Genomic DNA, 15,015 nt, shown 5'->3' with positions numbered 1-15,015 from the left:
ATGGCTGGACAGGGTTGTGTGCCCCTGTCACCCTCCTCTTGCCTGCCACTGTTGTTTTTGTGTCTCCCATGATCGCTTTGATGCTCGTCCTGCCCGCCTTAGGCTCTCTGTTGATGATTCTTCTTCAGATCGTACTTATATTGATATGATTGGCGTTCCCAGAGGTGTTCCTGATGAGTACAAACTTGTCAATCAGGTTGCTGCAGGGTTTGAATCTGCCCTCTGCTGGTGGTGCACTATTAATAAAATTTTGATTGCATTAGTTATGTTCATTATAATGTTCAGCGGCTTGCAAATTTCACACGGGACGGTCTTGGTGCTGTCCACGAGCAGCTTCGTGCTACCTCTCTTATGGCCTTTCAGGACCATATGGCTGTGGACATGCTGTTGGCAGAACGTGGAGGTGTGTGCTTTATTTTTGGAGATCAGTGCTGCACATTTATTCCTAATAACACCGCTCCGATGGGTCATTTAATCAGAGCTGTTGATGGTCTGCGCACGCTCAGTAGTAAATTGAAAGAACATTCAGGTGTTCATACGTCACTATGGGATTTTGGGGAGTCAGTTTTTGGGAAGTATCAGGTCCTGGTTGTTTCCGTTCTTATGTCCTTAGCTGTGTTTCCCTCTATTGTCGTCCTCTGTGGATGTTGCTGCATTCCCTGTATTCGTTCCCTGCTGATTGGACTTTTTGACAAGGCTTTCAGTAGGCGTGTTCCCTAACTCTTAAAACCATTTGAAGAAAAACATTTCTTCATTTCATCGGATCAACAAATATTCCACCACAACAGCTGTCAGGGAAAGTACTGTGTTAGTATAGGGTCACAGAACATCATTTTAACCTTTTTCACGAAATATCAGATGGATTTTTGGAAAGGCTTTAGTCAAAATAAAATTGGTAAAACAAAATGTTTGTTTAATCTGTTGTTTTGTGCATATCTATTATAAAATAATCCACAAGTTTGTCTGTCATAGAAAATGTTGGAACATTATTTTAAGTGGATACAGAAACGTTTATCTTGGACAGACCTTGTTTGGGCTTGACACCATCAAATGCATCAAACCAACATTTCCTGAATAATGTGTATCCACTAATGCTTCTATCATTCTTTTGTTCTTATGCTCTGATCTTTACATTTCTAGCTCACATCTTAAAGGCAAAGGCTGCAGTTTTGTCTAAAACCAATTTGTTCAACAAGATTAGTTGTTGTCTCAAAGTGACCTGTAGAGACTCTGACAGCAGCAGCGTTTGTGATAAATGATGAAACCAACCTTACAAGCCCAAAACACTCAGACTTTAGTTTGTCTTGCTTGATCTCATCCTCCCACTGCAGCATCTCTTAAATGAAAGTGTTTCAGAGAGTTGTGAGCTGTTTATTCAGCTGCATGCTGGATCTGGTTCCAGTGTAACTCACAACCCAGCCCGCGAGTACAGACAGGTGTGGCTTTGCAAACCATCCAACTGTTGATCTTCCATTAGATGCTGCTTGTGTAGAAAACCTAAACACAGAAAGATCCAAACACAACCGGCTTAACCCAGTCCTGTTGCGTGTGTGGTATTTGTGCACGTTTGTTGACTGAGTGGATTGGTTTCCATTTTCGAACGTATTTGAGCTTCTCATTACAGCCTGACAGTGTACCAAAGGTAAATATCAAACTGTGAGCTGCCCATTTCTCAGAATATTGTTGCACTGTAAAGTAAAAGTAGGGACTATGTATTTACGTTCTTCTTTTTTTTAAATTAATTCTCAAAGGGTTTGGTTGCTGCAAGTGAAAATCTCAAATATAAAAAATGCAGAATTTGTTCTTTGATTGTTGTTTTTCTTTGTTGCCACAGAGGCACTGTAACATTCTCCATGACCGTATAGGAAACCTGGGAAGTTTTAGTACAGTTTAGGTCCACTGCTTCATTTCTTTTTTACTCATGTCATATAATGACTCATCAAACCTAGGTCGATGATCTAAAAATATTTATGATCTATGAGAAGCTTATAGAGTGAAACCTCTGATTGTTTAGGCTTGGCAGCTGAATATGTCATGGGGTTAATCAGATTATTGCTTTATGTTCAGATTTACAGTATGCTGGCAGCATTTGCTGGCTTTCAGCAGGAAATAATCTCAAAAGCCAGACAGCTTCTGGACAGAAGAGATTGTTTTTTGTTTGTTTGTTTTTCTCAGGCTGACAATAATGAGCTACCTTCTTTTGTGAGGCTGGCCATCAAGAAAACCAATAAAGTTTTTACTGCGTAGTTCTGGACCAAAGGGAGAAAGGCAGCAAAAAAAAAAACAAAAAACAGGAGGCAGCGATGACGATGGAGGCTGTTGACCTGAATGTACCAGACCTCTATGACACCTCCTGCAAATCCATAAAGCAATTATGCACGCAAGGCAGCACATGGACGTATTCCATGATCAATGATGCAAGAACAATTATAAGTCAAATGCACTATAGAGGGATTGTTGGATCCTATTTTAAATTCATAGGCATTTCTGGTGTTCAAGAATGTATAGAGTTATTACTTTTTTGGATCATTTTCAAACACAAAATAAAATGTAAGATCCTTAAACAATCATTCAGAGGGACATTTTTGGTTTAATTCAATGTAGCGTTAGAGAATAGGCATGATAGGTTTTTACAGTTCATGAAATACGGGAAAGCTGCATAAAAATGTGGTGCTATATTTATGTAAAATGAAAAGATAAATAAATGTATCGGAAGAGAAAAGCCATGAAGTCACGGCTTTAAGGAGACAGACTTTGTGATTGGTGGCCGTACTGCAGAGACAGAGCAGCTGACCTCTAATCGCAGGTTTAGTTTCTGCCCTGCCGGTTCATGTGTTCAACTGTGATTGGGAAGACGCTCAAGCACGCATTGTTCCTGGTGGCTATACTGGAGGTTGGCACCAGTGTAAGACAGTAAACAGAATCAGTGTGTGAATGTATGGGTGAATGTTACTGTGAAGTGCTTTGGGCCTTCAAGCAAAGAGGACAGTGATGTATGTTAGTACATTGTATGTAAAAATAAAAAAATAAAAAAATAACAAAGTTTTTTTTTTTAGATTGAAGGAAAATGTAAATAATTATTAGTCATACAAATGCAACCCCCAACCCTACAGACACACACTTGCACGAGAAATCTCTGCTAATGTATTTCTGCTTCACTGCATTTGCATTTAACCCATAAATCTCTAAAGGTTTTCTCTTTATGGGAGCGATGATGAAGACGCATTTTCTTTTTATAAATAACAAAGTATTTTTGATTACTAAGGTCTAGTAATGTAAACATATTCTGAAGTTTTGAATACCTAGAAGATATTACCTTTTAAAATGCTGGTAAAAATGTGTTCCATTTGTTTTTGTTGTCTTTGCTTGTACTTTTAGATTTTGTCTACATGGAGATTTGAATTTTGAGGACTCATAAAAACCCATTCTCATAAACTTATAAATGTTGAACTCTACCTACAGTATGATTCACTGGAAAGTCTAAATTTTCTGTCCTCCAGATGTCAAATTCAGTTGATTTGCTGCTTTCCACGTCATATTAATTGAGAAGTTACCCCTTTAACACCGGAGATATCACCGGTGACACCTCAATAACACAGTCTTTGACGTACTATAACTCCTCACAATCAATGAGAATCAGCTGATTCTGATTGACTTTGCACCAAAACTCAACACTTTAAGTGTTCTTTATTGGCTCAAAGGCGATATTAAAAGCTGCTTTTCTTTAAATCAGAATCATCTGATTAACATTGTTTGCATAAGCCCTTCACTACTGGGAAGGGTTGCACATCATTGCAAGACTGCTTTGCAAGAATCTGCTAGAATTGCATTAATGGCATCAATAGTTACGCTAGTCCAGAGTTATGCTAGTCCAAAGGTGGGCAAATTACGGCCCGAGGACTATATGCGGGCTGTTAAACTATCTAATCTTTCCTGCCTAATGGGAATCAATTATAATGATAATACCTTTTTCCTTTTCTTCCCCTATAATCTTGGTGTTTCCTCATAGATGGCGCACTATAAACACAATGACCTTTTTTGTGCAGAAACTTAATCTGTATTTCTGTGCTGTTGGAAGAATTGTAATTTTTTTTTTACGTTTATGGCTGTTTTCTGAGTCGGTCTTTTTTCCCCCATCATTCCAACACCACATGAACGCAGCATTTCTCTAAGTTACGGATTTGCCTGAAGAACTTCAAACCACTTGTGCAATTGGTAATAAAATGAAAAACTAAAGTCACAGTTTTGAATGTTCTATATTAGTTTTGATCCAAAGTAAAACATATTTTCATCCAGACTTGATATCATTTCTTTCTCTTATGAAGTAGATTACCAAAACACCCCATGCATCTGGTCCTGGTCTGGCCCTTCTGACAAATTTTACAACCCTTTTTGGCCCACAAGTCATAAAGTTTGCCACCCCAACGCTAGTCGATAGTGTGTAATAGTGGTGTGCCAAAATATTGATATTGCTATATATCGCGATATTTAATCTTGTGATTGATTCTCGATGGGTTCTTTTATTTTCTTTTAAAGAGGTTGTAAAACATATTTGTCATCCTTTGGTGAGATGTTCCTTTGGAGGTAGATAGCATTGGGAGACTGTGTCGGGGGACACCTGGCAGCTACTTGAATTATTGAATTTTTGTTCTGTTGTTTACAACAATTTTACACTAAGTAGTGGCAGTGTTGTTCATGTTTACTATTGTTAACAGTGAATTTTACAGATAATTCTAATTCAGTTGGTGTCAATTCTTGTCAAAGACATAGTATTACTTATTTCAGCAAAGTTGCACAAAAGTGTCTATAATTTGTTGCACAACATTAGACACCAGTTGTTTATTATGATTGTGTTCAAGCTAAAAAAATAAATTGAGATATCTATTTTCCTAAAAAATATGTGTTCTTCTATATTTTGTGAATTAATATCGTGAGCTAGGGCTGGGCAATATGGCAAAAAAAAGAAAACCAAGATTCTTTCAATTTTATTTCGTGATTTCTTTAAAATAAATTCAAATTGACAAAAAATGGATTCTAATGATTTTAGTTGAAAGAAGTAAACACATTTTGAACAAATATTTATATTTATTCAAATTAAATAGTAAAGTCACAGGCAATCAACAAGCTTTTGCCTTTGCGCTCTTGCAGCCTTTCATAGAAGATCGTGATAAAACAATCTCTGAAAGATGACAGATCGTCAGCTTTGGAGATCGTAAGACGGTTTTATATCGTCATATTGCCCACCCTTATTGTGAGCCATGTATCGCATCATACCGTGAGGTACCCAGTGATTCCTAGCCCTAGTGTATAAACACTGGAGCTAAAGTTCCAGTGGAGTTGATCCATTTTTAAAGCAAAAATGTCATTAAGAAAGGTCATTCAGTTACAAATCAACGGTGTCTCATTTGTTCTGGAACACAGAATAATCAAATCTTCTGTTAAGGCTGTTTTTTGAGCATTAGCATCATTTTGCTTCATAAGCTCGGTTGCCTTTAAATGACTGTGGGACCACGATGATATTATGTGAGTTTGTTTGACAACTTTTGTGCGAGTGCGAGCGTGCACAGCACTGCCAGTGGCTTGGCTTCCAGCGTGGCGTATATCTTCTCCTAAAGTGGCTGTTCTTACTGGCCTCTTTAGGGCAGCTTTAAATCAGCCTGCTGGCAGTCTGACTGCGAGGAGCTGCTGAAAGGTCCTTTAGTCTCAATATCCCACCATTCATCTGCAGCTCTCTGACCTGCTGCCAGGAACTGATGCCCCCCTCTGCCTGCATCCGTCTTCCTTCAAATTATCTTTATTATAATGGCTTTCAGTGGCGCCCAACACACAAACACAGCTCTAGATATACAACACAAACTGGATCTGTTGACCTATCACCAGATTTGGCAACTTACGCTTTTTCTTTGTGTCTTGTTCTTTTCTTTTTTTCCTCCCTGCGGCCCGACTTCTGTGCGATTGGTTTTCAGCACGGCCAAATATAACGTCCTCACCTTCCTTCCTCGGTTCCTGTACTCGCAGTTCCGCAGGGCAGCAAACGCCTTCTTCCTCTTTATTGCACTCTTGCAGGTAAGACACATTTTCATTTGATTCCTTCCTTCCTTTTTATTTTAAGTGCTGCGTTTGTTTGATTTTTTTTTTCATCCTTTGTGATCTGAGACTCAACATCCACAAGAGATTTTGAGAAACTCGAGCTGAATGATCAGTAGAGGAGAAAGGCCTCTCCTCTGTTTGTGTCTTAAGTTAGCCCTGCTTTAGCAGGAGCTTTGATGATGTGATAGGACTTGGTTCAGATTCCTTTGAGAACCAGCCAAGGTGAGTCTTCATTACTGGACTTGTGGATGTGGCGACCTTGAATAAATCATTCATGCAGATGAGAGAGGCACAAAATGGAAAATAAAGTCAGTGCACTAAAACACCAGCTGGATCTACAACTCCTTTACAAGCCTTTCTATTCTGTCATTTGACCCTAGTTTGCTTTTCATTGTGTAAATATGATCCATAGATTTTGGTCTCAGTCAACCTCCTAAAACCAGAATCCTAGTTTTGTTCATCTATATAAGAGACGTCAAGGTTTGATTGGGTTTTTTTCAATGACAAATACAGAAAGAGTGTCATGTCTTGGGGGTTTTATTCATACAGATATGCATCAAACATGTAATTTCTACATGAAAACAAAAACAAAAGTGATTTTTTTTCTTTTTTTTTTCTTTAATATCTGGAAATAAATTCCAGCTTCAAGGGGTTGAACTGGTTAAATCCAAGATTGTGGTATTTTTATTTTTTTTAACTCAAACACTTTTAGCAGCCTGTGTCTAATAAACATTTCTTTCTTCAGCAAATCCCAGATGTGTCTCCCACTGGGCGCTGGACCACACTGGTGCCTCTGATTTTCATCCTGGTTGTAGCTGCTGTCAAGGAGATAATCGAAGATCTGGTAATGCTCAATTTGCTTCATTTATTTATTTATTTATTTAATTCTTTGAGGATGGTAAAACTGTGGAGAACATTTTCAGGTTTTGTCGATAAATGATCAAAAACAACAATGTTTTTATGGTTTTTGTGTTGTTTATATTACTCTTGAAGTTAACTAGAAAGTTGGCAAAAAAAACTTGTTTAAAATGACAAACACCATTTCTCTCTATCTAAGTCTTTGTGTTTTTATCAGTTTTGTTGATTCTAATCTCCTGCTCTAAATAAAGATATAAATGGTAGTGATTTAATGCAAGTTAAATTTTTATACATCTAGTAAAGACATAGACATAGCTATAAACATATTAAAAAGTAAGAATCGTGATTTGGTTCGTGAATCATTTAGTTTGATTTGTGAATCGAATTGGATCACCACCTAAGCAGGGATCCACAGCTATACTTCTTTGACAAAGTTCAGATATCTGAACTCTGAATGTGATGAGCCATGACACTCAAATCGTGATGCAATGTACAAAACACATTGCTCCCTGAACGCTGCAACGTGATTGATGCTTAAAAACACTAGAGGATCCCGGATCGCGTCTGTACAATGACTTAACATTGAAACTGAATACCACTAATGCAACTCTTCACATTTGGTGTGAATGCAGATTTACACAGGAGCTTGAGCATCAGTGTTTATATTCTTTCCACTTGCGTAACTCTTCAGCCGTATATACATTTAATGTAACCCCAGCGGACTATGATTCAGAGAAAAGTAGCTTTTCCCTGATATTTTGCAGTTGTAATGTGCTTACGTGATCAATGCATCTGATTCTGTCAGAAAAGCATCTTTGCAATAAGATGATATAAAACAAGGCTTTTCTCCCTATCAGATTTAGCATTTTATCCAAAAAAAATCCTTTTAAAGTAGAAAATGAATGTATTATTTTAACACACTGATAAGATAATCTTAGCTTGGCAAAAGCTTTGTGATGTCGAGCAGAGATTGCATATATATACACTTTACTGAGAAGTACTTTCCTTGGTTATTTGTGTTGAAACATTTAAGAATTTGGTCTTCAGATCTATTGCAGGTTAATCTAGTCAAAAATTCAAGTATTTCTTTATTGTCGAGTGTCTTTTTTTTTGAGTCAACGAGCATAACTCTGGCTCACTCCTTATGAGGGCTTTACCCATCAGCCCTTCTAACAGGAAGCTGTCTCCCTGTGTGCAGTACATAAAGGCAGCCTTCTGAATGGGGTTTCTTGGTCTAAAGTGGGTTAATGGGCCTCTAGTCTGTGCTGAGTGCTGTGCTGTTTACAGTGGAGCAGAGAAGAGGGAGTGAAGCGTATTTGACTCCAGCAGGAGTCTCCCCATCAGACACACCGGTGCCAACACTCACACTCATTTTGAGAGTCGCAGCTGTGCCCATTGCACGCGAATAACCACCCAACAAATTAACCCAGATACTGAACGTTCACACTCAAAGTTTTATCCAAACAAAACAACCGTCAAGGAAGTCTGAGCAGAGAAGCATCAGACTTTATAGTGTGAAGCTTAAAGTCCTACTTTGGTCATCTTTTGATCTACTGTTAAAGTAGGAGTTCATTATAAATTCACCTGTAAGTTGTAACTTATCTGTTTACACTTCATCCACTAGCTTACTGACCCTCACACCCCCAATCTAACAATTTCGGAGCAACAAACATTGTAAGCAATGTTGGTGCTATCCAGTACAGTTTTTAGCCAGATGACGGCTCGGATGAGGAAACAAAGACGTACATGGATCTGTTAGTCTGCCAGTGGATCCATCAGAATGAAGCGGAGCAGGAAGCTTGTGTATTTATGAGGGGGTGTAGGAAAACAAACAATTTGGCAATAATTACAATATTTTGTTTAGCGATACTTGTATTGATTTAAAATGCTGACAAGATGATATTTAATTAATAGTAATAAATTAATTGTTTAATTACTGTCAACAATCATATAATATTAACAGGCTCAGCATTAATATTGTGCCTTAATAATAATAAATTATCTTACATAAAATATAAAATGAACTCAAGTACAAAATTGTGAATTCTTATTTCCACATTTATTGTTCTTTGAAGTGAGAAGGACATTTGATATACTCTGTATTTTGGTTCCTTAACTGGAGCTTTGTTTATTGGTTACCTTAAAATGTATGTTATTACTGTAAAGACACATTAGTATTTATTGTTAATTTTATTTTAATGTTGGAAAGGGCATTAAATTGACGTATTGTGTTTTAAATTGTTCTAAAAAAGGTTTTGAAGTGAATAAAAAGATGTTTGTTTTAAAAATAGTTACATAGATTTCCAAGGTAATATATTGATTATTACAATACTTGCCATATCAAGAGACTATCGGTGCAGTGAGTCATGTATCGTGAATCGCATCGTATCACGAGTCACCTGAGATTCCCAGCCCTAATTGCAATCGTATCGTGAGACACGTATCAGGATACGCATCACCAGACCCTTGTCAGTACACACCCACAGTGTTTAACATGTCACAAAACGATTTGAACAAAGAAATATTCAGAAATTCAATTTTAATAATCTTAATTTTTTTTTATATGTCCTCTATCGCAAGAGAAATGCCACATGAACATGTTTAAAACACCATTTTCATCAGAGTGGGACTTTTACTGCACGAACGTCATCGAATTCAGTTGAACATGTGTATTTAGTGGTTCATCCTTTGAGGTCCGCCTGAGCAAAGTGAGAAAATGCCCCATTCTCCTGTGTGCTGCGACCCTGCAATGCGATCCTCTGCTCAGGTCCCGGTGGGCAGTTACTCTATACTACAGCCTCCATTGCAGACTGAAGGGACGAGCGCAGCACTTTTTCTCCTGGCCCGCTGAGGAGAAAAAAAAAACGAAACATGGGAACGGAGTGGTGATGACTCCATCTTTGTGACTGAAGGTCACCTGCACACACGTCTGTTCCCTGTGCTGCGCTGTCCCTCATTCAGTTGACCTGCCAGGGCAGCATCGACCCCGGACTTCATGAATCATGCAGGACGGACACACGCTGCACAGCATGTGCCTCCTTTCATTTGTCGCCAGCTGTTTCTGCTGAAGCTGTTTGTTGTTTATTTGGTCGCATTCCTCCCGAATCTGAAGCTATAAAGCCGTACAGGAAGGAAGTGTTGTGAAATTGAGGTGGATTTGCAGATGTTTTTTTTTTCTCAATTGTTGCTTTTCTCAGGTCAAGTGTGAGGGTGTACAGACAAAGACTCCAGCTTTGCAGAACTGTCTTTCAGCAGATTTCTACTACCCCCTTTATCCCGGAACACTACAGGGGATTGATGCCAAAGCGCTTACAGTTAACCTTTTAGTGTTGCGCGTTTTCTGCGTCGTCTTCATGCTCTTCGCAGTGATGGGAGGAAGTTTAGAGGCAGGGATGCCGACTTAGTTTGGTGTCAAGCAGCTTAAGTTGTGGAGTTATTCTTAAGTCTGAGAGGATCTGTGCTGATCTGCTTGTGTGGATAAATGAAGTTAGATGATATCTCTTGCGTAAGGCTTGATGAATTAGCCTTTGTAAGCTAGCTTTTTCTGTGAAGGCCAAAATAAGCCTCATGACCAGCAGGCCCTGCTGCTTGAAAACCACAGCCTGTTGCAAAGATATCAAATTTAGATTTAGCTTCACAAAAAAAACAGAGTGGACAAAACAAAAACATGGACTGTTTTGGTAACAGACTTTTTAATAGGAAGAAATAACGTGAGATTTGGACGAAAGTCAGTATTCTAAAAAAGAACATTTTGGTGTTTTTACTCAAAACTGTGACTTTTGTTCCCATTTTAGTGCCAATTGCACCAATGGCTTGGTGACCCTCAGTGAAAAATGCAAATTTAGAGAAAGGCTGCGTTCGTATGGGGTTGGAATGAATGGAGAAACTTTCTGCTCTGATAAAAAAAAGGGTCAACAAATCTTTTTGTGCACCATCTATGGAGTGAAACTTTAGAATTACAGGGAGAAAGAAAACAAAACAATGTATTCCAGTTTATTGGACCTGATTAAATAGTTAAAAAGAGCCATATTGGGTCAGTTTTTTACTGACCAAAATCCAGTGAGAGCCACAAATTCGCCCTTTAATCTTAAATAAATGTGTTTTATTTATGTTTTTGTAGTCATTTATTTATTAAATGTAGCTTTCAAATATTTACAAAAATTATTATATTTTTGTAATTATTAAAAATGTATCTTATTTTACTTTTGACCGCAGCTCATGCACGTTCCTTTCAAAATAAAATGCATCCTGTGTCAAATAATATCCTGCTGCAGCAGATTTACTTGAATTTAAAGTTAAACATGAACAAAAATATGATGACCCAGATGTTCTGTCATCTGTTTATTCCTTTTACTATCGAATATAAAAAACATTGGTGCTGGTGTAGTTTTTAAAATATATCTGTATTTGTAGATGATAAGATATTATAGTATTCTTATAATCAACAATTCTGACAGTCAATTTAAAATTGACCATAGTTCTAGTTTTCTGACATGTTAAAAATCTAAACTAAAAAAAAACAACAATTCCCCGTTTGCAGACCCCTGTTCTAGGATCCACAAGATCACGCTCCATCTTTAGCTGCTCTTTTCTCTCCTCTACATGGAAATAATAATTCTTTTGTTTTCAGGATGCAGCGTGGGCAATTTACACAACTTTGTTAGAATCGATCTCTTGTGAGCAGGAACATGAGGGGAGAAATTGTCCTTTTCTTTAATCACACACTGCACACTTTGTTCTCTGGAGCTCACTTTTAAAACCCAGTGATCATTTTAATGAGATGGAAGCGGACACGCATTACTCAGTGTGATGTCCACTGACAAGCTGTCCTTCGGAATCAGCTGCAGGAGTCTCGGTTGGTTCTGTGATTGTACAGCCAGCAGCAGGACACGAGGGAAAGTGATGCTGCTAATTTGCATTGAGCACATACATACTTTTTGATTCTTTCAGGGAAGTAAATAATGCATAATTCCTATTTTGAAATTATGCTAAGCGGACTTGTTAATAGGCTTGAGACTTCCTGTCTACTTTATTTCATGCTGATGGACAACATGACTGTTTTTCAGCTCTAAAGTAACATTCCTGCAGCTTGTATTGTAAATCCAGGCTTGATTAACATGTTTTTTATCTGCATTGTAAGGTTTGTATCCACATTTTTAACCCATTGTTTTTTATTTAGTTGTTCCTGCAATAAATGATGGTTTAACATGATTTTTATGGTTTTTCCCTTTAGAAACGTCACAAAGCTGATAGTGTGGTCAACAAAAAAGAATGTCAAGGTAAAGATATTTTTTTTTTGAATATTTAGAATCAAATATTACTAACTGTGACTCAGACTAGGATCTATAAACTATAGAGGAGTAACAAAGCACTCCTAAAAACTGAACTCTTTTATACTAATTTTAATACATAACAACATCTATTAATAAATGGTTAGATTTCCATCTTTCTGTATCTTCTGTATGCTTCCTTACACCCTTCATTTGTGTTTTCTACTGCCACAGTGCTAAGGAACGGGGCCTGGGAGATTGTTCACTGGGAGAAGGTACGCACCGAACACATATTCCAAACATATGAGCTTCTGCCTGCACACATATAATAATAAATGGATTACGTTTTTGTGATTAGATGGTTGTATTGGTGGATTCAATGTTTAACCTAATTAATTATCCAGTTTGTAAAGATTCAGGGGAAAAAAAGCGTTTTATTCCTTCCACTGATACAATATTAACTCTGAATTAATTTTGTTGAATTGTCTTCAATAGTTTTAAAGGCTACAAAGACCAAGTTTAGTTGCCAATTTCATATTTTGTTAAACGACTGTTGATTTCTTAATTAAAAATAAAATGACATTGAGTATTAACACAGAGTATTAACTGCACTGTAAGGCACACTTAAAAACCTGAATTTTGTTTTAACAAAACCACAGTCCACCTTATAATCTGGAGTGCCTTATGTGTGAATTCATTCTAGTTGTGTTTACTGATGTAGAAGCAAAGGTGAGAGGTACGCGGCACTCTGTTAGATTGTTTGCTTTGCTGTTACTGTGAAAACACTAACATGGAGTCGTGTCAGATTGTGTTTTTTGCATTTTGCTAACAAGGTTGAAGTTGCATGTTTTTGTGAATACATCAACGAGGCTAACTCTTCTAATGTGGCTAACATGTAGACCCAATCCGAATTCTTCCCTTCTCCATTCCCTCCATTTGAAGGAGAGGTTTAAGTGCAAGTCGTGTCCAGGAAATGTGTTTTTAAATCCTGAGGTCCTGCCCCGCGAGGCTAAACCGCGTCCAGCTGAAACGCTGTTTTTATTCACGTTGGTGCGCTCTGAACCACAGAAGTTTAAGTTTAAATGTAAGCAATGACTTTTTGTTGTAGCATGACCTTTTAAAGTTATAAAACCGTTGTTGTTATGTAAATTAAAGCACTGGAAGCTCCGCGCTATAGCTGACGGACCAATCATTGGTGACGTCATCGAATGAAAGTGATGTCCAAAATATGAGACACCATTTTTTCATAACTCTCCCTCTGGAGGGCTGAATGAAGGGGGAGGGCGGAGGGAAGAATTCGGAATGGGATCGTAGTGTGTTATAAACAAGTTACAGTGAAGTCACTTATTAAAGTCTGACTGATGGATGGATTATCTTTGACTCTTTAGTCTCATTTAATGTGCTTTATAGTTCAGTGTGCCCTATGTGTGATATTGATTTGAAATTAGACCATTCATTATAATCTGGTGCGTCCCATATATTGCCAAAAATACACTATATTATTTATCTTGTATTTAATTTGTAAAAAAAACAGGATTTTTTCCTAATGTTTCATAGCTTTATGTTTAGCAACATTTTTCTGACTTTTAAAAAATAATCTAAATTGCAAATTGTGTTATTTTTTTGCATTATTACTTGTTTTTCTCACCTCATCATTCTACATTTCCTCTTTGTTACATTTATATCTTTTTTTTCTTTAACTCCTAGCTCCATTTTATTTTATTGACCAGAAATGTCAAAAATATGAATCAAATAAGATGAATAAACGTGTATCACGTTTGAGCAGTAGTAGTGTTACTTTACACATCTGTGTGCTCATACTTTCTTTTTCTTTTCCACTCATGGATATGTATTTTCTCCTCCTGATGTGGTGGTTTATGTGGATAACCTAAAGCAGTAACCAGTGTATTTCCACAGGTTGAAGTGGGCGATATTATTAAAGTAAATGGCAGTGATTTCGTTCCTGCGGACGCTGTCATTTTGTCATCCAGGTATAGGAGAACCCCCCCGCTGCGGTTCTATGGATCGTCTCCCCATCCTACTTTTACTCCTCCACTCTAAGCTTCGCCTAAAGAAGAGATGGCTGAGCAACACATCAAGAAAACTTTGATAAAGCTAATTCATTTTGGAAAAATGTGGTCTTTTAAAAACAAAACAAAAAAAAACCTAATTGTGATCATGTGCTGATGTGACAGCCATCTTTTTTTTTTTGGTGGCTCAATGAAAATGTGATTTTTTTAAATTAGATTGGCTTAATCATGTCATCATAAACCTTAATAATCTCCTTCACCTTTTCAAAAAACCACCTGGAGCTGACACAGTAAACAGCACTTGTTTCCTGAAGGGTTTTGTGAAAAGGAGAACAGATGAGCCTCCAAACACCTGGCAGCACAGGACTGATCATTGTGCGATTCACATCTCCCTAAAACTGAACCAGTTGTCTTTTTTTCCCCTTTTGTGAGTGCTGTTCTTCTACCTACCCTTTCCTTTGTTTTTCTCCAAATATTTTTTTCCATTAATCCTTTGCCCCCCCCCCCCCTTTTTCATCCTCTCCCTTCTTACCTCATGTGCAACAACTGCCACGCCTCCTCTGTCTCGCCCCCTGCTGGTGTGTGGTTGGTAAAATCAGGTGGCTGTTGGGGAAGTAGTGAGAGCGGCAAACGGGGATCATCTCCCGGCTGACCTCGTCATTCTGTCGTCCAGGTCAGGAAACCAGCAACATTACCAACAAAACAGCGGTGGGAGAGATGGGGCGGTGACGTGTTCGTAGCTCTCCTGGTGCAGAGGAGAGATTTAG

At 37.8% G+C, this 15,015-nt stretch overlaps 1 protein-coding gene across 7 annotated transcripts in view; it reads left to right on the top strand.

The window, feature by feature from the left end:
• The window catches only part of atp8a1 (ATPase phospholipid transporting 8A1), a 122,804-nt gene that overhangs the window by 25,833 nt on the left and 81,956 nt on the right, over positions 1-15,015 (top strand). For 3 of the 7 annotated variants that reach the window (XM_024283096.2, XM_024283094.2, XM_024283099.2), the window contains exons 3-7: positions 5,967-6,066; positions 6,836-6,934; positions 12,182-12,227; positions 12,453-12,493; positions 14,136-14,209. In XM_024283096.2, coding sequence (XP_024138864.1) covers positions 5,967-6,066; positions 6,836-6,934; positions 12,182-12,227; positions 12,453-12,493; positions 14,136-14,209 — 360 coding nt within the window. Of the gene's footprint in view, positions 1-5,966; positions 6,067-6,835; positions 6,935-12,181; positions 12,228-12,452; positions 12,494-14,135; positions 14,210-14,847; positions 14,922-15,015 lie in introns of those variants that run through there. The other 4 variants (XM_024283095.2, XM_024283093.2, XM_024283098.2 and 1 more) reach the window with 2 other exon arrangements.

Source organism: Oryzias melastigma, linkage group LG10 (genome assembly GCF_002922805.2).
Source record: "Oryzias melastigma strain HK-1 linkage group LG10, ASM292280v2, whole genome shotgun sequence".
NCBI lineage: Eukaryota > Metazoa > Chordata > Actinopteri > Beloniformes > Adrianichthyidae > Oryzias > Oryzias melastigma.
The sequence above is the reverse complement of the archived record's forward strand: the minus strand, read 5'-3'. Positions and strand labels throughout refer to the sequence as shown.